The sequence below is a fragment of the Mirounga angustirostris genome, unplaced genomic scaffold (assembly GCF_029215605.1).
Source record: "Mirounga angustirostris isolate CCGP_5_RB_7025 unplaced genomic scaffold, mMirAng1.0.hap1 SCAF_16, whole genome shotgun sequence".
Lineage (NCBI taxonomy): Eukaryota > Metazoa > Chordata > Mammalia > Carnivora > Phocidae > Mirounga > Mirounga angustirostris.
This window is the reverse complement of record NW_026991724.1, coordinates 46742855-46767181: the sequence shown is the minus strand read 5'-3', so window position 1 is coordinate 46767181 and position 24327 is coordinate 46742855. Positions and strand designations below refer to the sequence as shown.

At 58.5% G+C, this 24327-nt stretch overlaps 3 protein-coding genes and 1 non-coding gene across 12 annotated transcripts; 2 read left to right on the top strand and 2 right to left on the bottom strand.

Moving 5' to 3' along the window:
- The first annotated feature begins 42 nt into the window (after positions 1–42).
- Positions 43–2350, top strand: RPS16 (ribosomal protein S16). Its single transcript, XM_045891502.3, has 5 exons — positions 43–214; positions 349–450; positions 1756–1852; positions 1969–2016; positions 2144–2350. Exons 1-5 carry the CDS (start codon positions 167–169, stop codon positions 2287–2289), a joined length of 441 nt encoding a protein of 146 aa, XP_045747458.1. The 5' UTR covers positions 43–166; the 3' UTR covers positions 2290–2350.
- Positions 2351–4308: 1958 nt separating this feature from the next.
- PLEKHG2 (pleckstrin homology and RhoGEF domain containing G2) lies at positions 4309–16272 on the bottom strand. Of its 9 annotated transcripts, none has more exons than XM_045891497.3 (19): positions 15291–16272; positions 14502–14631; positions 13414–13685; positions 13236–13336; positions 12397–12463; positions 12239–12285; positions 11864–12014; positions 11426–11563; positions 11051–11251; positions 10473–10565; positions 10295–10381; positions 9898–9931; positions 9705–9806; positions 9524–9571; positions 9406–9444; positions 9207–9223; positions 8925–9101; positions 7887–8814; positions 4309–7807 (listed from the first exon to the last, which is right to left on the bottom strand). In XM_045891497.3, the coding sequence occupies exons 2-19, from the start codon at positions 14608–14610 to the stop codon at positions 6216–6218; spliced, it is 4203 nt and encodes a 1400-aa protein (XP_045747453.1). In that variant the 5' UTR covers positions 14611–14631; positions 15291–16272; the 3' UTR covers positions 4309–6215. The 9 variants fall into 9 exon arrangements, with proteins under 9 accessions (XP_045747453.1, XP_045747457.1, XP_054367383.1 ...); XM_045891501.3 differs by having other exon boundaries at positions 13414–13682; positions 14544–14631; XM_054511408.2 differs by having other exon boundaries at positions 14502–14628.
- Positions 16273–16430: 158 nt separating this feature from the next.
- On the top strand, positions 16431–16523 carry TRNAI-UAU (transfer RNA isoleucine (anticodon UAU)). The gene is given in 2 exon segments: positions 16431–16468; positions 16488–16523. It is a non-coding gene; the product is annotated as a tRNA-Ile (tRNA).
- A 2949-nt stretch (positions 16524–19472) lies between these two features.
- On the bottom strand, positions 19473–24327 carry ZFP36 (ZFP36 ring finger protein). Its single transcript, XM_045891496.3, has 2 exons — positions 21958–24327; positions 19473–21122 (listed from the first exon to the last, which is right to left on the bottom strand). Exons 1-2 carry the CDS (start codon positions 21979–21981, stop codon positions 20169–20171), a joined length of 978 nt encoding a protein of 325 aa, XP_045747452.1. The 5' UTR covers positions 21982–24327; the 3' UTR covers positions 19473–20168.

Sequence of the window (24327 nt, the reverse complement as noted above, 5' to 3'; positions counted from 1 at the left end):
TTCCGAAGTCCCGCCCTCTGACTGCAATATGAGCCGTAAAGCGCTCTCCCGTCGCGACACAGCAGCCAAAGCGCCTGCGCAGACCCTGAAAAGCGGCCGGGGTGGCCCCGCATGTTCCTTTTCCGGTTGCGGCGCCGCGCGGTGAGGAGCTCTTGCCTTCGCAGCCATGCCGTCCAAGGGTCCTCTGCAGTCCGTGCAGGTCTTCGGACGCAAGGTAGGCCGGGTGCCCGATTGGAGGGGCGGAGGGAGGCCGGGGTCTTCAGGGGCCTATGGGTAGCTTCTGGGGTCGACCTGGGATCCGGGGGCCGAAGCTCACGTGGCTCCGCTGTTTCTTCTCGCTTTCCGCAGAAGACGGCCACAGCCGTGGCGCACTGCAAACGGGGCAACGGCCTCATCAAGGTGAATGGGCGGCCACTGGAGATGATCGAGCCTCGCACGCTGCAATATAAGGTGCTGGCATTGAGGGTGGGCGTTTGGGTTGAGTGGAGGGCTCTAGAGAGAGAGAGTTAAATAAATGGGTTCCTGGAATTCATTGGTCTTGGAAGCTGAGGGATCTGGGATCAACAATGGGATGTTTAGAAGCTGAGTTGGGGACAGAAAAAAGGGTATTTGGAGATGGAGCTGGATTTTTGGGGCTTCAGATATTGTGATAGGAGCGGACAGAGTGAAAACGTGCAGATTAAAAGGGTGCTTTCAAAACGGGGACATTTGGAAACCCACTTATTTGGGGACTGAAGGATAAGGGGAGCTTGTGCGGCTTGGTTTCTTGTAAGTTAATGGGGGACGTGTGTCGTGTTTACAGTCTAAAGTCTTTCTTGCATCTTAGAGTATACACTTTCTGGGGACAGAAATCAGTTGGTTTCTTAAACACACTGTGTCTAAAAGTAGAGTTTGGACATTGTAGGTGCTTAATAATTAAATATTGGAAGAACAGGAACAGAATTAGGGTTTGTCGTGCTTTGCTGTGAAAGGGGTTCCTCCCCTGCCAGTTTTGGCCACAGTTTCTTGAGCTCAGAATGGAAAGAGCAGGGTTTGTTTTTTTGCCTCTTTTACCTATGTTGTTATTTGAGGCAAGTAACTCCATTTTTCTTCCTTGGGTTCATTTATAAAAGGATAATTTTCTACCTCGAGGGACTGTTTTGAGGATAGTTTGTCGGTGTAAGCTTCTTAGTGTGTATGAGAACGCATTTGTTCTTTAAAGTGCGTTGCTCTTACTTTATTACTTTTTTTTTTTTAATTTTAGCGTACTCGAAATGCAATGTTAGTTTCTGGTGTGCAAGGTATAATAAAAGTGTCACTTCTAACTCTGAAAAACAACATTTGTGTTGCAGGTTTAGTTAGAATTTAATATGACAGTGTCTGGGATTCCTTTGCATTGCAGACATCAAGCACTGTGGTTTACTCTTACTAATTGTCATTTATACAAAGGTTTTGTTTGTGTAGTTTATGTTGAGTGCTGGGGACACAGCAGTGATCCAGGTATCCCCAGGCCCTGCCTTCATAGAGCTCCTAGTCCAGTGGAGAAGGCAGACTGGACTCAGCACCAGACCCTGCTGCAACATAGTCCGGGCGGGGATGGGGGAGCCCAGAGAAGGCTTCTGCCTGGGTGGGAGGATCAGGACAGGCTTGGGGGAGGTGGAGGTGAATGTGGGGATCTGTGAGCTGAGACCTAAAGTAGGTAAAACAAAAGCATCCAGGCTCACTCAGCTGCCCGGGTTGTGACCTAAAATCCTGTCATGTTCCCTGTTCCTCCAGCTACTGGAACCTGTTCTTCTTCTGGGCAAGGAGCGATTTGCCGGGGTGGACATCCGAGTCCGAGTGAAGGGTGGTGGTCACGTGGCCCAGATTTATGGTGAGTCCCAGGAACTGGGCACGTGGAGGTGGGGAGGTGACTTTTGAGAGCAAGGCCCTATTCTTGGGCCTTCACAAAGCTGACAACACTCTCTCGTGCATGTATTTCCCTCACAGCAATCCGCCAGTCCATCTCCAAAGCCCTGGTGGCCTATTACCAGAAATGTGAGTGAGAATGGCTCCTTCCCGATGGGTGGGTGGCAAGTGGAGGACCAACCCCCCGTCTTTAGCCTGAGAGACTAGGAGGGCGCTTCCATGGCTATCTCAGTCTTCACTCTCTTTTCATTCCCAGACGTGGATGAGGCTTCCAAGAAGGAGATCAAAGACATCCTCATCCAATATGACCGGACCCTACTGGTAGCTGATCCCCGGCGCTGCGAATCCAAAAAGTTTGGCGGTCCTGGTGCCCGTGCTCGCTACCAGAAATCCTACCGATAAGCCTATCGTGAGGATGAGGGTTCATCTTTATAATAAACAATTGTCACGGGACTTAACGGTTTCAGAGATTGTGCTTTGGTCGTTTGTGGTGGGTCTTGGACTAAAACAAATGCAAAAAATGCCCCAGCCCAATGCCAGTCTGGATCGCAAGCCTTTGCAGAAGACACCGCTCCAGGGTCAGTGTGGATGGGTGGGAGAGGCAGGTGGGAGCAGGCTTGCTCCCAGTCTCCCTGCACCTCCAGTAGAGTCCAGTACGTGTGGGCACGGTGGAGGCCAAGTGGGCCATTGCTTGTGTGAGGTGTCCTTGTGAGCTTGTCTTTTTTTCAGTCCCTTTGCTGCTGTCGTGATGGCGTTTCAAGGAGGAGCGGTAGAAACGAGTACGATCAGTAAACTTGAACACGAAGGCAGAAGGAACCTCCTGGGTGCATTCTGAAGTCAACCGCTAAGGGCGTGCCTGGATTGGAAAGGAATTTTTTCTAGTGCCAACCTGTAGGGAGACAGGCTTGGGATGTGGGGGTGGGGTGGGGTGGGATTTCCCCGACTGGTTCATCTTTCAGGATGTCAGTACTCCTTCCTGGGAAAAGGTCCCGGTTGCACTCATTGTGGTGACTGTTCTTACAGGGCTCAGAATGTGTGTCTGAGGACTTGTTCATCATAGTAAGAGCCAGCACGTAGTGGGCTCTCAGTTGCTACTCCGGGCTACATGGGACATTTCCCTTGTCGAAGAAAGCTCTGTGGGACAGCACTGATGTATGTGTATTAGGGAAGTAAAGTGTTGCTTGTGGATTCAGTTACCTTTGGTCCTCTCCCCTACCCCCCCAACCCTTCGCGTTTTTGCAGGAAGCCAATGAGCTTGAGTGGAAAGGGCATCTCCGCCCACATTAGCCTTGCAGCTACCTGGATACATCAGCCATCCGTCCCCGGGTGGGGGCCCACACTGCTCCCCCTGCTGCCGGGGGTACTGGCAAGAACGTTGGGAGGCAGTTCGACATTGATGGAGGAGGGAAAACTTTACAAGTTATATATATATATATATATATATATATAAAAGAAGGGACTTGAAATCTATCATCCAGTTGCCCTTTTTGTATCTGCCCCACTCAATACATTAGCCCCATGTGGCTGCCATACTGGGCTGCACCAATGAGAGAACATTTCCATTGTGAGGAACATTCTGCAGGACCACATGGATACACAGGGAGTGTACGTGGATAGTGCTTCTTACAGATGGACAGTGGGGTTGATTGGCACCAATTAGGTGCCCAGGTAAGCACTGTCCCTGTGAGGTTGGTGGCAGGCAGGTGTCTAGATGTTAGGTAAGGAAATTAGCCTAGTGGCCACAAACTGCAGCTCACCTAGTTCTGCATTGGAGATGCAGTTAATGAGTTAAGGGTCTGGCTGGCATTAACGTAAATGTCCCAAAGAAGGCAGCAGGGCACCACCCTCCCACTTTGAGCCCAGTCGAACTGTGACTCTAAGGAAGGCTGGGCAAATTTAACAGTGGGCAGACTAGTGTGGACCAGCAAGGAAGGTATTCCTGAGGAGGTGTCAGCTGGGGCTGTGAAGGAGAGCTAGGAGTCTGGCAGGTGGGAGTAATGGAGTCCAGGGACAGGGTTCAGGAGGGGCCTGAAGCAAGCCTGGTGTCCATGGTTCTCCAGGGTTTGGAGACCCCCTTCTGAAGCTCCTGGCTCCCTGCCAGAGGCACAGCTGGGATGCATCTTGCATCTGGAAAGGCGGAGGGGGCTCCCCTCTCCTTCCCCACTTGAGGCTTTGGAGTAGACAGCCCCTTTCTCCCTCCCAGCCGCCTCCTCAAATACCGGGAATTCCGGCGCCACTGGGAGCCCAGGCCAGGCTGAGAACTTTCCTTCAGCTGGGAATGTGTAGCTGGGGGTGGAGCAGGGGAGGGCCAAGCTCAGTCCTGACCTCCGGGAGGCTGCAGTGGAGCGGGCCCAGGCTGAGGAGTCCAGCTCAGCCCCGGCTTTGCTGTAGAGCACAGTAACCATCCAATAAATAACTAAATAGAAGCCAGCAGCTAACATTTATTGAGCCAGGCCTTGTTTGGCTACCTCACTCAGCTAAGAATCACCCAGGGCCCTTGAGGCACTAGGTTATAAGCCTTATTCCAGAGGGAAGTGGTTCTTGAACTGTGCCTGGCACAGGATAAACACTTAACAGTATGGACCCCAGCTAGGCTGTGTGGATCTTGAGTTCCAACTCTGCCCCTTCCTAGCTGTGACTGGGCAAATCCCTTACTCTGTCCTGTTTGCTCATCTCTAAAGTGAGGATCAGAAACCATCCTCACGTGCCTTTTAGGGACATTTGAGAGGATTCAAAGTGAATGAGTTCACATAAAGTGACTAACTGCTGTGCAGTTAGTACTCAATAAATGTCCACTTAGCCAATTGTTAAAACTTCAGATTCCCAGGCTCCTGCCCTGGAAGTTCTGATTCCATAAGTTGGAATTAGATCCTGGATCCTGGGGGATCTGTTAGTTGAACAGTGTCCTGGTGAGTCAGAGGCTCAAATACATTTGGGAAATGAGGCTGTGCTCACTGAATTTTTACAACGATCTTACAGGGCAGGTACTGTTGTAGTTTTTCAGCTGGCACAGTTGAGAAAACCCAGACTCAGGGAGGTCATAACGCCAACTAGAAAAGTCAGGATTTGAACTCAGCTATGACGTGGCGCCTCAGGGAATTCCGGGAAAAATTAAATAAGACAATGTGCTAAGTACAAGAGGTTTAGCATTGAATGAAGCTAGTATTACCAAAGAAACTGCTTAAATTATGCTGCCCGCCCAGCATGCCACTGCTGGGGGGCGCAGAATGATTCTAACATAAAAGCCTTTGTCTCTGACCTGAATTTCTTTCTTGGGGGTGGGGGCACGCTGAGGCACTGGAGAGGTCCCAAACTAGAGCGAGGGGGTAGAAAGATCTGATGTGTGTAGGCAGGCACAAGAATTGGGACATTAATGTGTTGGGGAGTGAGAAATCAGATGTGGAACGGACTTTGCAGAATCCCAAACTCAATTGACTCTGTTGTTAGTGTGGAACAATCTCAGAAATTCTGTAGTACCAGGACCCAGAAGAATCTGATTATGGAAGGATGGATGGAGAGATCAAAATGGTTGGATGGATGGATGGTAGAGAACGTTGGGTGGTTGTGCTGATGGATTAGATGGTTGAGTGAATGAGATGTACAAATGGGTAAAGGGGGAAATATGGAGGAACATGGATGAATGGAGAGGGTTAGTTGGACAAAATGGACAGGTGGGATAATGGAGGAATGGACTGATGGAAGAATGGGTAGGATGATGAATGGATGAATAGGGTAGAGTTGACTAAATCACGGCATATGGATTGGAAGATGAGATAGGTAGCCAGGCAGGAGATGGACACACAGCCGATGGCTAGACATAGAGACGGCTGAACAGATGAGATGCTAGGATGCATGAGCTGGATAAATTGCTAAGGAAATGGACTTCTAAGTCTGCCTGGAACCAAGCTGCTTAACTTGCCTTTCCTGGATGGCATCGAGTAGTTCATAAACTCCCTAAAAGCAAACACCAAATTGTAATGGGCGGTTGTCGGTAATTCTCAAGTTTGAGATTCCTCCTGTTTTCAGAACCACTGATTCATGTGTCCGACCTTCGCGTTCATTGTCTTGTCATCCCCCCACTGCCTCCAGAATGGGAAAAGATACATAACTTCGTAATATTAACAAAATATTAATGACATCCCCTTCCCCATCCCTGCTGAGTTAATAAAGGTAAGTAAAAAGGACCATTCGCCAAAGCAGCTCCCAGGAGTTGGAAAGCTGCAGCAATTTCTACACCTGTGTTCAGTGTCTGGACTTCTGGGTGAAGTTCTGAGGGTCTGTGGCATCTGGCTGAAGTCCTTGCTTTTCAAGAAGCCTGGTCTCCTGGCTCACATGTGGAACGGGGCATCAGGAGCTCCCTGGGCCCTGCGAAGGCCCACAGACTCCTGGGCGGGGGCCAAGAGAGCAGGGTGGTTCAACCTGACCTGGGCCTTGGCTGGCCGAAGCCGCCCGCCACCCCCGACCTGGATGTTGACCGTGGTGGCGTAGCTGAGCCTCCGGGCTGGGGGGGGTGGGGGCTGGGGCTGGGGTGGGGGTGAAGGGGCCCGTGATGCGGGGGCAGAGGAGGACCAGGGACCCCGGGAGGCCAAGGGAGCTTCTCCCCCAGGCCCTTGCCGCCGAGCCAGGCTCTGGCTGATGTACGAGGCTGCCAGGTATCTTGAGAGGGCAGCTGCATTGGGGCCCAGGAGTTGCCGGGTTGGAGGAGGGGGACTGTGGGGTGGGGTCAACTCTGAAGACTCTGACCTGGCAACAGGAGAGGCCAAGTGGCATCCTGGTTTGGACAAAACCACGGTGGTCTGACCCAGGGTGGATAACAGGCCCTGACTGTCCTGAGAGCTTCTTTGCTCAGGCCAAAGTGTTGCAGCCGGACCACGGACGTCGGGGAGGCTCTTCTGCTCCAACAAAGGTGTAAGTTTTTGGACCTGAAGGTCTGTGAAGCTTTGTTCCTGAAGCAAAGGTGCAGCAGAAGGACCCTGGATGTCTGGGAGGCCTCCCTGCTTGGGCAAAGGTGGGAGGGCCTGGACTTGGGTGTCCGGGAGGCCTGGTTGCTGGGGCAAAGGTGTGGCGGCTGGAACATTCAGGTTCTGGGGCAAAGACTGTGGGGTGTTGGCTGGGATCCGACGGTCTAGGCAGCTTCCGTGTGCCGGCAAGGGTGAGGTGCCCAGAAGCTGAATGTCTGAGGGATCTTGGGGGAAAGACACTGGGCTGTTGGCTGGGATCTGATGGTCTGGGGGGCCTTCCCAGGCAGGCAGAGGTGAAGCACCCGGAACCGGAACGTCCGGGAGGTCATGTTGCAAGGGCAGTGCCGTGCTGCCTGGGGTCGGATGGTCCAGGCTGCTTCCGTGCAGATGCTCCACGTTGACGGCTTGGTCGCAAACACCAGCTGGGAACGGAACATCCCTGGAAGCTCCTTGCTTAGCTAACGGGGTACTGGTCGGGCTCTGGCTACGTAGGGGGCCTTCTTGCTTGGGCACAGTGGCGGTGGCTAAGACCGTGACATCAGAACAGCGTCCCTGCCTGGGCAGAGCTGGGCTGGTTGGAACCTGGGCATCCACATGGCCTCTCTGCTCAGGCAAAGAAGCGGTAGCTGGAAGTTGGATTTCCAGGTGGCCTTCCGGATCAGGCAAAGCTGCAGTGGGCGCCTGCACATCTCGGGGGTCTTCCTGCCGGGGCAAGGCTGTGGTGGCTGCAGCCACACTCTGTATATTCCAGGGGCTTCCTTGCTCGGGCACAGGGGTAGTGGCGGGGTCAGGCGAAGTTGAAACATGGAGACCCCGGCCATCCAGGCCGCCTCCCTGCTTGGACAGCGGTGTGACAGCTTGAGCCCGGGCAGCAGGACCCAGGGGGACAGACTCCTGGGCACAGGTCAGCGGGAAGGCCAGCTCACATACCAGCACATGTCCGAAGGCAGGCAGGGGCCCTGTGTGCACAGAAAGAACGGAGTCAGGACGGAGGTCTCCATCTGCGCCGTCTCTGCCGACCACACACGCGGACCTCACCTGGCTCGGCCTGCTCTTGGGGCAGGCGGGGGGACAGCTGTGGCTGCGCCAGGGCGCGGGGCCGGCGGCGGGGGGCGTTGGCCGACGCCCGGGTCTCGGCCCGCTGCATCTGCTGGATCCGCTCGCTGTAGAGCCGCGCTAACTCTCGCACGCGGGAAGCTGCCCTCTCGGAACTCGGGGCTCCTGCCTTCCCGCTCCCGCTGCCTCCGCCCAGATCCGAGTCTTCCAGGATCAGCAGCGGCTCTGGGAACCCAGGCCGGGCCAGCTGCCCTTGCTCCAGGGCCTGCCAGGCGCTCCGGATCTCTGAACAAGAGCGGAATTCCAGCCCATCCGGGAATCCCTGATCTCGGGGGACATCCTGGGGCTGGAAATCTGGGAACGGTTCCCCTTCTTCAGCCTCCTCCCGCCCTGCCCTGCCGCCGGAGGAGGGTTCTCCCAGTTTTGCCGAGCTGCCTCCGGGGACCAGTTCTCTCCTGGTGGCTAGAGCCTCATCGGGCCCCCGCAGAGGTCCCTGGAGCCATGAGTCACAGGGAAGGGCGGGGGCACCGGCGAGACTAGGAATGTCCGGGACACTAGGTATGGCTGGAAGGCAGGGCATTTCAAAAACACTGGAAATGTCAGAGAGACTGGGAAGGCGGGGAATCTTGGGAATTTCAGACAGGCCGGGAATTTCAGGGAGGCTGGGTGCGTCTGGACTTCTGCTAAGGCCGGGAACGTCGCGAGTTTCAGCCGCACTGGAACTTTCGAGTCCTTCCAGGACGTGGAGTGGGGAAGGCCCCCGTTCGTCCATCTCTAGCTCCTCCTCCTCCTCCTCTTCTGAAGAGTCCCGGCTGGGCAGGGCTTGGAATGTGAGGGTTTCACTGTCGCCCGGCACCTGGGAGTCTCCAGGGAACGTGGGAATGTCGTGGGGGGATGGCTGCAGTGGGCACTGGGCAAGAGACCAAAGATGTCAGGGCGGGCCGGCCCTCCTGAGCCCCCGGAGCTGTGCCCGCCCCAGCCGACAGCCCCAAGCACACCATGATGTGATGCCCAGCTCACCCCTGGATCCCGGAGGCCTCTTTGGTTCAACAGTTCCAGGATCTCTTCAGTGATGGAGGTCCCGGAGGGTTCCAGCGTGGGGGGTCCAGAGTCCTCCAGGTCCTCAGGGGGTCCGGAAGCCGGCACTGGTGGCTGAGGCTCTAAGGGGGGGTAGAGCTCCCCCTCACTGCCAGCATGCTGTGAGCAAGGAGAGAGGATGGAGGGCAGGAGTCGAGGGCTCCATCCCTTTCTCCCAGACCCAGGAGTCCAGGTCCCCAGGCCCTGTCGTAGGGTGTTTCTTACCTTGAGTCTAGGCTTAGCTGGGGATGGAGAGATGAGAAAGAGAAAAGAGTGAGATGTGGGAACAAGGTCATTCCTGACAGCTGATGAGCTGCCCCTGTCACCCCGCCCCCATGCACACAGGACATCCCCTGGGAAGAGACAGGGAAGAGACAGACAGACAGACGGGGCTGGACCCGGCTGGGCTACGGCGGTCACTTACCGTTCTGTGGAAATGTAACATACGGGTCCTTCACTGGCTCTGGGGAGAGGACACAGTGATGTCAAGGGCCCAGCTCCCACCGCGTTCTCTAGTCAACTTTTAGGTGGAGGACACTCACCGGACTGTCTGCGGCCACGGCGGGTGGCAGAGGGTCCTGGAGATGGGGCTGTGGGAGAGGGAGATTAGAAGCCCATGAGGGGCCCAGCTCCAGGCTCCCGAAGGGGGAGAAGGCTGGGGGGACGGTTCCTGGGGGAGAAACCGGGGGAGGGGCGGGGAGAAGCTCAGGGTTCCATCTTTACCTGTGTTCCTTCGTCCAGGGGTGAAACTTCTAGCATCCCGAGGATGGGGAGACCCAAGCGGGGGTGTCAGGGGCTCTGGGATAGGCTTACTTTTAGGAGCACCTATGGGGAGACATTTGGAACCCGATAATCTATTTTTCCTTGGGAGTAATCCTCTACTTCCACATCCTCCCAATCCAAGGCCCCAACTCACAGTGCAGGCTGTTTTCAAGGAGAACTTGTTTGGCCTGAAAGAGACAAGGATGAGGGTTGCATGGCAGAGGGGGCCTAAGCACCCCGGTCACAGTCCCATTAATGGGTGCTGTACGCGAGGCACGTCATGTGACTGATGATTATTAGTAATCCCCCCAACTCCACGGGGTCGGTGCTGATTCCTCCAGGTGAGGAAATGGAGACCAGAGAGGTTGCCCTACTTGCCCGAAGTCACAGAGCAGGGACATGGTGAAGCTGGCCTTCAAACCCAGGCAGCCTAACTCTGCAATTTATTGATCATGGTCTAAGAGGGTCCCCCTGTCCTCAGGGTCTTGGGGGGCTATGGGGGTGTGGTCCTCCAGCGCGCTCAAGGCCGACTGATATGGCAGGAGCCATACCTTGGCAGGGATGGAGGCGGGGTGGTTCTCAAAGAAGAGGCGCTGGAGACAGTGAATCCATAGCCTCTTCTCTTCTTGGTTCTTGGCCTGGGGGTGGGACAGGGGTGGAGTCGGGAGCTGGGTGTAAGGTCTAGAGGCTGAGGGGAGCCCTGACCACCCAGCCCCACCTTGCACCCACCTGGAGCAGGTGCCTGTGTTTGGGAATGGTCAGATCGGACACCTTGAACCCTAGAGGGTCTCGAGGACTCTCACTCACGCTCAGGTTGCAGCACTGAATAAGGGGGCCGGGGGGGGGACAGAAAAGGGCAGCAAGCTCAGAGCCCTTAGACTCAGCAGTGTGCACCTTGCACGTATCTGAGCTTAGGAACCCTCTAGAAAGACGTGCCCCGTAAGGTTGCGTGGTGGGTCCCCTTTCCCCCTGTTGAGCCTCCCCACCAGGCCTGGCTCTGCTCCCCCTCACCAGCCCCTCGCCTTCATCTAGATCAAGAAGATGTGCTCCCCTCATGAAGATGCCTGCCTGGTGGGCAAATCCAGCCCCCCCCCCCCCCCCAGGCCCTCACCTGCATCCTGCTGGCCTCACCCCTCATTAAACCTCATGCCCTATCCTTGGACTCAAGAAAACGTGGCCCTTTTGAGCTGGGTGGTCCCTCCTTTGCAGACCCCGTTCCCCGGGCCTCCCTGTAGGGACACGGGTATAGGTATACACGAGAAACCTTGCGGGGGACACTCTGGCCTCGCCCCCAACCCTGAACTCACGAAGATGTGTCCCTTGTAGGTGTACTCCGGTCCCCGGCGCTTGGCCACGAGCAGCATCCGTGAGAATAGAAAGAGCAGCCGCTCGCCCCCTCGAAGTCGGGGGCCGCCCCCTCCGCCACCTCGGAACGCGCCCTCCAGCACCAGCTCCCCGAAAGCACTGAGCTCCGGGCCAGTCCAGCCGCCCAGCCGCCGCTGCACTTCCTGCCGGGACCCCGCCAGGTGCGAAAGGCACCGAAGTGCACACGCACCAAGACGGGGGCGTCAGCCACAGGGCTGTGCTGCCCCAGCTCGCCCTTGGAGGCTGATCGCCCCCACCGGAGGCCCTCCTGCCCCCTGCCCCCATCCAGCAGCCCCAGCCCCCGTCCCCGGGCTCACCTGGAGGCGCGCGGCGTGCTCCTGCTTGCGTTTCATGTCGTTGATGTACCAGGCGACCGCGGTCATGGACACAATGGCCTCTTCCACCATCTCGCGGCCCCCGGCGCCCGGGCCCTCCGCCCAGTGCTTGCCTAGCTCCTGCCAGGCAGCCACCAGGCACGCAGGGAGGGGACAGAAACAACAGTAAGAATGATAATGACAGGAGACAGAGAGAAAAAAAAGGTAGGGGCAGAAGTGGCGACCCAGAGCAGAAAGACACACAGGCAGAGACAGAAAGTGGGGTCAGCTAGGACCAGTCCCTACTGGCCGCAAGCCCCTGCCCCAACTGCCGTCCCTGCTTCTGGGGACTTGTCCTAGGTCCACCCCCAGACATCCCACCAGGTGGCCGACGGACAGGACCTTGCCCTCCCCGAGCAGTCCCCCAGGGCCACAGCCTACCTGCAGCAGCAGATGGTACTTGAGGATCCGCTGAACGGGTTTCAGCAGGAAGCTCTGCAGGGGCAGTGAGTGGCGGAGCTGGGCCTGGCGCTCCTGCAACCACAGGGCTGCGGGCGGGGACAGCGACAGCTCCCGGAGCAGGGCTAGGGAGCTGGGGGCACAGCACAGGTCAGGGAGGCTGGTGGCCCCACATGGGTGGGGCTGGGAGGGGGCGGGGAGTGGCGGGGTGGGCGGTCAAGGGCAGCTTAGGGCGAGGTCAGTTACTGTCACGGTCTGGCAGGGGTTGGAGCTGGATGGGTCGAGGTGGAGGGAGGCTGGCTGGCACAGCAACTCTGGGCAAGGCCTGGGGCCCAGCAGGGGCTCCTCACCCCTCACCTCGGGTAGTTCATGCAGTACAAGGTGTAGATGTCAAAATCCTCACTCTGCGGGTGACACGGGAGTCAGGGAGACCCGAGGTCCCACCTCCCCAGGGGGGCCCCCCTCCGGCCTAGCCCAGACCCCCTCCCAGACTGAGCGCCCTCGCCCCGACTCACCCTCTGCACGAAGCACTCGGCAATGCCCCCCGCGCTGCGGCTGCCCTCCAGGTCCTCCAGGAGCTCGCTGTGAGGGAGAGAGGGTGGTGAGGGACTGCCCCATCCCCACAGCCCCGTGGGAGGACTGCAGGAGATCTGGGGCCTTGGTGGCAGCCAGGATCTCTCAAGGGGCCACCACATCCAGAGGGAGTCTTCTGACTGTGACCCAGGAGGTCACAACCCGCTCAGACTTTGTCCATGGACAGCGCCCTATTCCTTAGCTCAAAATCAGCTGGGGTGGGGGGGCAGTGTCTTGTGATATGACCCAGGAAGAGGGGTGTCATGACCCTCAGAGCTATGAAGATCTTAAGATCCTATTGCGATCCTGAGATCTTGTCATGCTTTCTCCCATCTCCTGCAATAACATGAAGATCTCATGAAAACACTCGGAGGGGTCATGATCCTTGGACCCCAGCATCCTCCTCCCTGGGTCCCACTGGCCAACCACCTGGTTTATCTGGAACTGAGGGAGTTCCCAGGCCGAGGTGGTCACACAAATGCTCACACTGGCATGACCTTCGGGCCCCGTAAGAGCCCTGGATTCATCATGACCCCAGACCTGACATAGTGCTGAGACCCATCCCAGTATTTAGACCTCATCTGGGTCCTCAGGCTCCCATCCATCTCACCCTCCACCACTCTGGTCCCTCACTCCCCATCACGATCCCTGCCCCATGTCACCGCACCCCAGGTACCAGCCTGGACAGGGCACTACGGAGCTCCAAGGTTTGGGTTAGGATATAGCCCACCGCCCCTGACCCTACCGACTGGTGCCCCTGCCCATCCTTCCCGCCTCTGACCTGCTGAACTCGTAGATGTCCTCGATGTTGGCAAACAGTATGCCCACCTGCTCCGCGCTCAGCCCTAGGACCCCACCATCCAGCAGAGGGCCCAGGTAGTCCTGTGGGGATGACTGGGGTTATGGGGGTGGAGGGCTGGCCCGGGTTCCCACTGTGCTCAGGTGCTGGCCTGCCTCACCTCCACAATGCTGCGAAGGTCCCGGACATAGGCCCGCTCTGTCTCCACGATCTCTCGCGCCACTCGCTCCAGCCTCGAGGGTTTGGCCGAACCCGGGGTCCCCACGGGTGACAGATGCAGGCGGATGGGGGGCCCTGGAAGGGGTTCTGGCCTGGACGCTGAGCAGACTGGGGTGGGCCCTGGAGCCGGGTCCCCCTCAGAGCCCACCGTGCTCAGGGATGTGGAGCTCCCAGAACCTCGGGGGGAGGCCATGGCAGGGGCTGCAGGGGCTGCTGGGGGTGTGGAGCAGGAGATCAGGGGGTCTCCCCAACTGAGTGAGTGCTCTCTGCCCTACACTCACCCACACCAGGTCACTATCTTTCCCCCGGGCTCCCGTCTCCTCCCCCCACTGCACTGCCCCGGTCCTGTCCAGTCCTCTCCCATCAGGGTCTGCTCTGGGCTCTGGCCTCCACTCTTCTAATCCACCTCCATGTATCAACCTGGGAGATCTTTATTAATTTGCCCATTTGACTCCGTCACTCCAAGTACAACCCCTTCATGTCCTCAGGATAAAGTCCAAACTCCTCAGATCCACAGGGCCATACGCAACATGGCCATCGAGTCCTTTCCATTCTGCTCTCTTCCCACAGCCACACCACTTCTCACACTCCAGACTCCAGTCCTATTCGACTGCTTTCAGTTACTTATGAAAAACCAGTTCCTCTCACCTCTGCACACACTGTTCCCTCCGTGTGGAATACTTTTCCTTGCTTTCCCCAACTCATTGCTCCTCATCTTTGAATTGTTTAGGTGTCCCCTCCTGCACCAAGCTGTTGGCTGCGCAACTGGACTAGACTCCCACAGTGAGGGGATGGGGCTTTCTCCACCCCCCACCCCAACCCTGTCCCAGCCGTGACCATTCTACCCTGGGTTTCCCCCTCTGGACTGTCAGCATCCGGGGATGGTTCCATCTGCCCCAGCTGATCCGGAACTCTGTGTAGGCAGGGCTGGGGCCGTCTCGGTCACCCCGCGTTGCTAGCAGGGCCCAGCACCCAGGCCTGCACAGCGCCTCAATGCCCAGCGGACCCCACCCTACCCTGCACGCTCACCTGTCTGGGGCTCACACACAGCTGCACAGTCACACACTTCACCTGTGGGGCCACGGCCAAGGCTAGGGCTGGGTTTGGACAGGCTCGGTCCACGGGCTCCCTCGGGCATGGCTGAGTGGCTCAGCGGCTGCTTCAGAAAGATCCCCGTCTCGGATATCAGGAGCCCATCGGCCTCCCCCGCCGCCCACACTCACGGATTAGGCCAGAGAATCAGGAGCGCGGTCTACACCCAGGAGGGACCCCCTGGGAGTAACTAATGGGGCAGACGAAGGCACAGTGACAGAAACCGGGGCACAAGGGAAAATAACACGGAGAAAAAGATGGAAAGGTGGAGACAAAGAAGAGTGAAGCTGGGAGTCTGGTCTGTCTGGGGCCGGAGGCTCAGGGATCCTGGGAACGTTTGGGCTCTGGCTGGAGCCGAGGGCGAGGGGCAGGGCTGGGAAAAGCCGTGGGCGGGAGGCCGCGGGGTCCCAGGGGAGGGCGGAGGAGGCTGGGGGACCGGATGCCAGGGTCCTGCAGACGGCTCCCTCCCCCCGCCCAAGGCTGCGAGTTGGGGCGCTGGCCCTGAGCCCTCGACGCCCCTCCCCCCCCTCCAGCCAGTCCCTCCGCGATCCGCTTACTGTCCCCACCGCCGCGGCCCGGGTCCCCAGTGCCTTCCCACACCCCTCCAGACCCAAACTCCCGCCGGCGCCTCCGCTCGCCCCCCGCCGGCACGCCCCCTCATTGTTCAGCGGCTGCGGCGCCGCCCCCTCCCCCCAGCCCGTCGGGGCCCCTCGCCTCCCCCCTCACCTCCCAGGGAGTCTCCAGCCCCGAACCGAGGCTGCTCGATTCTTATTCGACCCTAGCACGGTCCCCGGGGAGGCGCACAGCCGGACTCCTGGGTCTCTGCAAGTCAGGGGCGTGAACTTCGGGTTCTCAGGCTCCGGGAATCAGAATCCGGGGTCTCTCGGAGAATGGGATGCAGCGGTCCGAATTTCTTGGTCCTCTAAGTGAGGGATGCTGGGAGTCCCGACTCCTGGGTCTCAGATGGGGCGCTGGGGACCCAAACTCCTGAGTCTTCTAGATAGGGCCGTGGGGCGACCGGATTCCTGAGTTCCCTAACTCTTGGAGCAGAGATTAAACCATCTCCAGGCGGGAGCGCAGGGGAGTCCCAAATTCCTGGGTCCCCTTGAAGTAGCGGGCGTTTTAGCCCCAAACAGAACTGGCTGGGGCGCGAGGAGTCCGTATGCCGAGTTCGGATATCTGGGTTCGGATATCTGGGAACCCCTGGAGGTAAATCACCGGTCTGGGATCCCAAGTTCTTTAAGCCGGGGTGCAGGAAGCTCGGCCTGCAGGATCGCTCGGCCTCCCGGCTCCTCCAGGAGGGGGCGCTGGGCACCTGGGTATCTGCGTTCCTTTAGCCTGAGCTTTGGGGTCTCTCAGGGCACGGTGCAGAGACTCGCGACTCCGGAGTCCACGACTTTGGACCCCTCAGGCTCTGGGATGAGTATCACGGGGCTCTGACGGCGGCGGCGCCACATCTGTGGCGGGAGAGTCCGGTCCCAGCTGTGAGGCGGGGGGCGGGCGCCTGGGGCTTCCCCTCCCCCCCAGCCGCCCGGGCTCATATCCTGTTCCCGCCCGCGGGGGGGAGGGGCTGCCTTCCGGCCAGGCAGCCGGTAAAGGGTTAAGACCCCTCCCCCCGTATTCTGAATATTCATGAGAAGGCGAGCCCCGGGCAGGCTACGCCCCCACATTCCAAACGCCTCTCAGACTTTTCCCTTTTACAGCAAGGGCCTTCGGGGCGTGAGAATCCGGAACTGGCAGGGCACTTTCTCCCATTGGTCAGCCAAAACACTCTCATTTGCATATGCAGCAAAAGGCGGAGCTGTCCAGCGAGGTCACGTGGCCAAGAACGACTGAAGGACCTCGCGACGCGAGGGTGCGGCCGGAGCTCCAGTGGCGCAATCGGTTAGCGCGCGGTACTTATACGACAGTGCGAGCGTAGCGATGCCGAGGTTGTGAGTTCGATCCTCACCTGGAGCATCTTTTTCCTCTTAGTCTCTTTTTATAAGTTTATACATCTTAGAAATCAACCAAAACATCTACATCATCACTTAGAGGAATGAACGTTTCGATCTTCGGAGTTTTCGGTCTGAAACTCCTGGAATTCTGACGACCGCCCTGCAGTGTTCTGTATTGTGGGGAGGTGCCGTTTCCATCCGGGCCGCCAGAGGGTAGTGTCGCCTCTTAAATGCCCGAGCATTTAATTGGGTCTGCAAATCTCAGTTTAAGACTTCTGTAGATGTGTCGGGTCCTCTGCAAACGGTATGGCACTGCCTCTTTCTCCATCTTTTCTGTGTTGGATTTTTTTCCCCCAGATATAATTGTCATATAACACCGTATTAGTCCAGGGTATACAACACGATTCAATATATGTATAAATTGTGAAATGATTACTATAAGTTCAGTTAACATCAATCACATCACATAGTTACTATTTTTTTCCTCCAGTGTTTTGGAGTTTACTCTCTCTTTTCCTCCCTTTTTCTGAACTGATTTGTTTCTTTCAACAAATGCTGAACATCCACTCTGTGACTGACTCCTGTTTAGGATTTAGGCATGAGTGATACAGCAATGACAAGACAAAGTCCCTGCCACTGAGGATTTCACATTCTAGCAGGAGAGGCAGGTTTCTATAAGCATGAAAACTACATTTTATATGGTAGGTGGTGGTGAATGTCATGGAAAAAGTAGAGCAAAGTAGGGAGGATGAGGGTGTCAGAGCTTCAGTGTGGGTTGTAATAATAATAGTCAAACACCATCTCACTGAGGAGACATCTGAGCAGAGACCCATAGGAGGGGAGTAAGTCATGGGGATACCTGGGGGAATAGTCCAGGCAGAGGTAGCAGCCAGTGCAAAGGCCCTGTGGCTGAAGCAGCAGGTCAGGTATAACTAGAAGGCCAGCGTGACTAGTTCAGTAGTGGCCAAAGAACCAGGACATGTAGGCTGGTGAAGGACTTAGGACTTTGCCTTTTATGTGATCTGACTCTGACTCAGGTGTCAGGACAGGTTCCCTGGGGTTGTCTTGTTAGGGAGTGGGGAGAGACTGAGGGTAGGTCCTGAGCCGGTGAAACCAGGAAGGGGCTGCTAGGAAGGTTCAGGTGCAAGATGATGCTGGATAAGACCAGAGTGGGAGCCACAGGAGACACGTAGATCTATGTAGAAGGTATCAGACAGAATTGCTCCTGGACTGGGCTGTGGGTTTGACAAAGAGGAGTCAAGGGGACTTCCAGGTGTTTGGCACTGGTAGCTGGTGGTAGGGGTCATTTTCTCAAATGAGGCTTTTGTTTTAGGAAGGGGCAGTAAATCTGTTTTTGCTAAGGGAAGGGCCAGAGATGTCAGTTTCTTGTTCTTTCAGTGTCTGTAAATTGTCTCTGCGTGGCTTGTTCTTGCTCTCTACCTCCCTAATGTCTTTGGGTCTCCGTGTTTTCTTTTATTCCAACCCTTTCTCCTAAGTCTGGGTATCTGAGCCCTTTCCCAAAAATGAGGGGAGGGCAGTTTCTGGGAAGAGGAGATCAGTGGTCGGGGCCTGCCAGTGGGCAAGGAGAAAGAGCCAAAGAAGAGAGGGCAAGGAGGCAGGGGGAAGGGAGGGGAGAAGGCAGAGGAGGGGAAGGGCCTGGAGAGGGTGAGGGAGAACACCAGCAGGAGGGAGCAGAGGGGTGGGGAGGAGAGGTGGAACCGAGAAGACAATGAGTGAGTGAGCCCGGGAGGAAAAGGGTGGAGAGGGCGGAGTGGGGGGGAGAGGGGGGAAGGGAGAGGAGGAGGGGAACTGAAGGAAAGAAAGGAGGGGGTGAGGACAGGGGGTGGGGGCTGGAAGGGGAACACATTAAAAAGGGGGAAGGGAGAGGACTACTGGGGGAGAAGAGTTGGGGAGGGGAAGGGCGGCGCAGGAGGAACTGACAGGGGGGAGGGTGGGGAGAGGAGAGGGAAGTGGGGGAGGGGAGAGGAAAGGGAAGGGGGGGAAAGGGGTTGAGGGGGGGCGGAGGAGGCGGCGGAAGGGGGGCGGGGCCCCGGCGCTGACGCGGGGCGGCTTCCGGGCGCGGGGCGGCCGGCTCCCCCGCCCCAGGGTGGTTCCCGCAGCCTGTTGCCTTGTATGGTCCGAGGACGCCGCGGTCTCCGGGGCCCCGCCCGACGCGGCCGCGACCCACACTCGGGCCTGGCGAGCCCGAGCCCCCCCCCCCCCCCCGGCCCCGCCTGGAGCGCGAGCCCTTGATCTTCCAAGGCTCCCCAAATGCCGAACTTCTCGAGTCCCGACGGGCCAAGACTCTGCAATCCCGAGGCTCTGGGGGCCCGAAAAGCCAGAATGCTGCGTTTTGCGGTCCCTGCAAGTTTTCGGAAACACGAGGGGGCTGGAATTCCGAGTCGCCAAGACTACCTCTGAGATTCTGGAATCCTGGGGCTCTCACGCTGCCTGCCCCGGGGTTAAGAAAGCCTGAGTTCCCCCAGGCTCTCACGTCCTGGAACGCCGGGTGGTGGAACCCTGGGGCGCCCCGACTTTCGGGCTGCCCCCTCCCCCACCCGCCGCGCCACCCCCGTCCGTCCTGGGCTCGCGCCCCGGCACATTCCGTCCTCTCCGCTCCGCCCCGCCCTCTTCCCTCGGCCCCGCGGGGACGGAAACATGCCGTCCCCGTCCCCGCCCGGCCGCGAGCTGGGTCAAGGAGGCGGCTGGACGGGAGCGCCTGCGCCCCCACGCCCCGGGAACCGGCTCTCCGAGTTCCTAGGGTGACCTCACCTGGGCCCCGCCCTTTCAGGTAGACGGCCGGGCCAGGTGACGTCACTTCCTGCCAGGTAAGCGCCGCGGGCGGCTCTGCGAGGGTTCGAGGGGGCGATCGGTCGACCGTACCTACCTATCCCGCTTCTGAAAACAGCCCACGCCACCCTCCCCGCTCCTTTTTACAGCTTCTAGACCGCAGAAAATCCAGGATTCCAGCTTACACGCAGATTCCTTTTATTTAAAAATTCCAAAAAACACAAAAATAAACTTTTAATAATATATTACTTAATATATTATAGTATACTTAATAATTATTCCATCGTTTCCAATATTACAAAAAGGAGGAAGAAAAATACAAGGGAAGCAGACGACCCGATATATATAAATACTATAAAATCTATTAGAATAAATAAAGTCGTCATAAATAAGGGGCCCAATGGCTGGGGGTGTGTGGGGGGGTGGTGTTTGGCAATGGCTTTGGCTACTTGCTTTTGGAGGGAAATTTGAGCACCAGGATTCCCCCTCAGGGGGACGCTCCAATCACCACCAGACACTGGAACTTCAGGGTCTAGGAGAAATTGGAAGGGGGCAGTGGGAGCCTATTATTCACAGCATTGGGAAAGGGAGGGGTGGGTAGAGGGCTCACTGCCTTCCTCAAATCTGCTACATTTTTTTTTTTTACAAGACCCCGGAAAACTCTCCTTCCCCCAACACCACCAACACCGAGCTTGTACACTGGGGACCTGCCCCAGCGTGGGGTCAGGGGAGTGGGTTAATGCACTTTGGAAAGTGCGGGGAGGCTACTTGATTGAGTCCCGCAGTTTCCCACAGCCCCCGGGGCCCCTGTGGAGCCCGCGGCAAAAGAGAAATGGCCCCCTTGAGATCCAGCTGGTCTGTACTGGGTGGGCACTTGTCACTCAGAAACGGAGATGCGGTTGAAGATGGGGAGTCGCCGGGGGGCTGCAGGCGGCTGCGGTGGCCCAAAAACCCCAGCCTCGAAGACAGGGGAGTCGGAGCCCCCCAGGCTGCTGCCACTGCTGGCGTATTCGTCAGGGTCAGATCCCAGCGAGTGTGCAGAGGGGCTCCGAGCGAGGCCACCTAAGGGCCCCCAGACGCTACTGGGGGTGGCCTTTCGGCAGGAGGGGCAACAGGCCAGAGTGGGGTCCCTTCGGGCCACCGGGGTCCCAGGGGCGGCAGAGAAGGCAGAGGGTGAAAGTGGAAGGTCCCCAGGTGGTGGTGGTGGGGAGCTGGAGGGAGAGAAGGAGCAGGAGGACAGGGAAGGGCCTGCCAGGCCTGCTGGTGGTGGTGATGTTCTGCGGCCGGAGGGCAGGCCCGAGAAGCTGATGCTCTGGCGCAGCACATGGGGGTGGCCTGGGGCGGCCAGATCTTCGCTGGGGTTGTGGATGAAGTGGCAGCGTGAGCCGTAGGGGCAGCGGCCCTGGAGGTAGAACTTGTGGCAGAGTTCGGTCTTGTACTTGGGGTGGCGGCTGGCCTGGCGCAGCTCGCCCAGACCGTGGGCAAACTGGCACTTGGCCCCATAGCGGCAGCGCCCACTCTCTGAGAAGGTCCGACATAGCTCAGTCTTGTACCGGGATGAGGTGGTGGGGGTTGCAGTAGGTGAGGTGGGTGAGGGCGACAGCTCAGGGCCTGGGCGGGGAGCCAGGGGGGCGAAGCCTGGGGGTGGCGGCACCCAGCCACAGCTTCGACCCTCCACCAGGCTGGTGGAGCGGCCAGGCAGGCGGGCACCCACCCCAGCCAGGCTGCTGTCCGATGAGCTGAGGCTCCAGAGCCCGGAGGAGGCCCAGCCCGGGCTGGACTCGGTCTCTCCGTGGTCAGATGGTAGGTCAGGGCTCAGCGACAGGAGGCTCTGTGGGAACAGGGATTGTTTAAGACACCGAAAATGCTGGGTGACGCCCCACCACAGCTGCAGGGCACCTAAGAGCCTGCCAGTCCGGTTTGTGGGCTTCGCGGCCTGAGCCCCACCTGCCCACATTAAAATACGGGTGCCGGATCGCGGGGATCCCTCTTTGGGCGTTCTGAGTTTATTCGCGACAGGCGCCGATCCCGAGGGACCTAGGCAGGCACCCCGGATCCCCCGACCGGATCAAGAGGAGACCCCCAAAGTCAGACAACCACCACTGTCCTCCCAATTTCGAGCCTCTGGGCCCCTCGGGATCCGACCCCGCGCATGGGGTTCTCCAGTTTCACAACTGGAGAAGCATGCAAACTTAACCCAGGAGTCGGGATCTTTTCGAGTTTAGAGTTCCCAGAGTTCTCCGCTGGGTCAAGGGGTGGAGAGACAGAAGTCGGCTTCCCCTCACCCCGAGACTCCAACCCCAGAAACGCCTCCGCGCAAAACCGCGCCCTCAGCAACTCCTAGGGGGGTAAGCCAGGTGTGGGGCCATTTCCGCCTCCAGACAGCCCGAGTCTGAAAAAAGTCCTCCAACTTTCCATCTCCGAGGGCCACCCCACCAATGTTGCGGCGGAGACCCGAAAGTCGCGAGCTCCATTTGCACCTCCCGAGACTCGCACTGGTCTCAAAAGGGAGACAGGGACCCCGGGCCGGAGTGTGCGACCCTTCCTAGCTGCAGTTGGCGAAGGGAGCCGGAGGTCCCGGGCCGGACTTTTCGGCGCTAGAAAGCCCTAGTTTTAGAAGGGAGTCAAGCCAGCGGACCCCGGGGGTGTCGGTCGGCGGGGCTCACCTCGTAGATGGCGGCGAGATCCATGGCGGCGCGAAACGCCGATGGGCTGCGGAGTCGGCCAAAAGTGGGAGCGCTGAAGTCAGGCTGCGGTTGGATGGCGGAGCCGGGGTTTTTATAGAGGCGGTGGAGGCGGGGCCAGTGGGGCGGGCCCCGGTGGGTGGGGCCAGGAGGGGCGCTTCCCGGACGCGCGCCCCCAGCAAGGCCCTCTGGGCCCCCGGCCCCCGGCCAAGACGGACCAGAGCCCGGCCCGCGGGCGGCCCCGACCCAGCGGGGAGTGCCCAGGGTTGGGAGGGGGGGGTGGGGGTGGTGTCGGCCCAGTTTTCAAGGCTGGAGACGGAGGCGTGGAGAATCGAACTGCGCCGTGGTGGGGGCAGGGCTCCCGGGGGAATTGACACGGGCTGAGGCCAAGAGGGCGTGCGCCGGAGAGGCGGACGGGGGCGGGGAGAGACGCAGGGAGAGAAAGAGACAGAAATGGAGAGACCCAAAGAGAGACAGACGTGGAGGGAGAGACACACGCTGGGAGACACAGACACAGAGGGTGAGACAGGGCAGGGAGAAGAGAAGTTGGGAGACAGAAAAGACATGTTAGAGACAGTTCCAGAAAGACAAACTCGAAGCGGGAAGCGAGAGGGAGGGCCACATAAACAGAAAAAGGGAGAAAAACAGGGAGAAACAAACACCTACAAACACAAATCCGTAGGAGCAACACCGAGAGGAGACCAACAGGCTGGATGGGGAATTCTGAGACCTGCCCGCCTGGCTGGGTCTCACCCCCAAACAGCCCAGATCCGGAGACCTTTGATCGCTCGCCATCCTCCTACCCCGACTCGCCGGGGGCGTGGGGCCCGGGATACCTGGAGAGGCAGGAAGGGAGCCTCTCATGCTCACACAGATAATGAATGGCACTTCCGACTGTTCTATGAAAGTGCTTTACATACATTGATTGACTCAAGGGCGTATTATGCCCATTTTACGCACCAGGAAACTCAGGCACAGAAAGGCCAAGTTACTCTCCTAGTGCCTATTACTAAGAGTTTGCCCTCTGAGAAAACTCAAGATTGGAAAGGGGGAGGTCTTTTGTTGTGGTGGAGGGTTGCCTTGATGGAAAGTCGTCTGGAGGCGGGAGAAATGGGTCATCCCCCGACCGATGGTTGCAGGGGTGTCTTGTAAAGGGGTGTGCCTCGAGAGAACTCTTAATTTGCGGGGATTACGCCCCAGTTTGGCAAATCTGTGATTGTCAAGGGGGTGCCCTGAGTGACACTCTGTTACAGAGACCTGGGAAGAAAGTTTACTTTTAAGGGGATCTTGGTGAGCTGGCTGCCCTGAGTGAAAACCTGGGGGTAGAAATCATTGCCACAGAGTGCAGTTATAAAGGTGGAAAGTTTATTTTTGCAAGCTGCGACCGCGGGCTCGTACTGAGGTGGGAAGAGTCGGCAGGCACACCGACTTGCCTCATCGGACAGAGCTCGGGGGAATCCCTGGTGCGGCGCTTTCTGGGGCTGAGGGGCCTTCCCGGCCAGTCCCGTGAGCTGGGCGGCTGCGGGCGGCTTTGGCACGGTTGCAGCCTCCCGCTCGCCCGTGACTCATTCGCAAGGGGCGGGGGAGGGGGGCTTCCTGGAAGCCGTGACGAGGAGGCTCGACCCGGACGCTCGGGTTCCTCTCTTGTAACCAAGGCTTGTGTCGCCTGTAAACACAGCCTCGGGGACAACGGGAAAGAGGGGAAAGGGGAGGTGTCCGGTACCCGCCTCCCGGCTGGGCTCCAGATCCCTGTGCCGCTAGTAGGACGGAGGCGGCGGGGAAACGGGAGGTGGGGAGACACCCCGGGGTCCCCGGAGTCTGGTTCGGCCCCGGCCGCGATCCCGGAGGAGTTTCGATTCCCTAGGGACAGGGAGCATTTCCCAGCCCTGAGTCAGGCTGACCCCCTCCCCTCTCCTATCTGCTTAGTCATCGGCCCCGAGAGCCAGGACGCTTGGGATTGGGCGACGCTCGAAGAGGCTGGAGAGGGAGCTTCGCGCGGGGAAGGGCCGACCCTCCACCGAAACGCAGACGGGTGGGACCCCGGGCCCCGGGCCCCGGCCCCTCCTTGCTCAGATCTAGGGGTCCGGATCTCCAAACCACCTCTCTGCTCAGATCCAGGAGACCGGGCCTCCAGCCCCTCCTACGTCAGAACCCCCAAGTCCGGGCGCCCAGCCCCCTTCTCTCTCTCCAGTCCAAGTCCGAGCCCCCAGCCTCTCCCCCCTTCCCATCTAGGAGTCTGGCTCCCATCCCCCTTCCCACCCCGTCCAGGCCCCAGACGCCCAGCCCGGGAGGAAGTTCAGGGCAGGACTTCTCCCCGCTCCCCACGTAGCCAGCGGGAAAATCCGTGGCCCG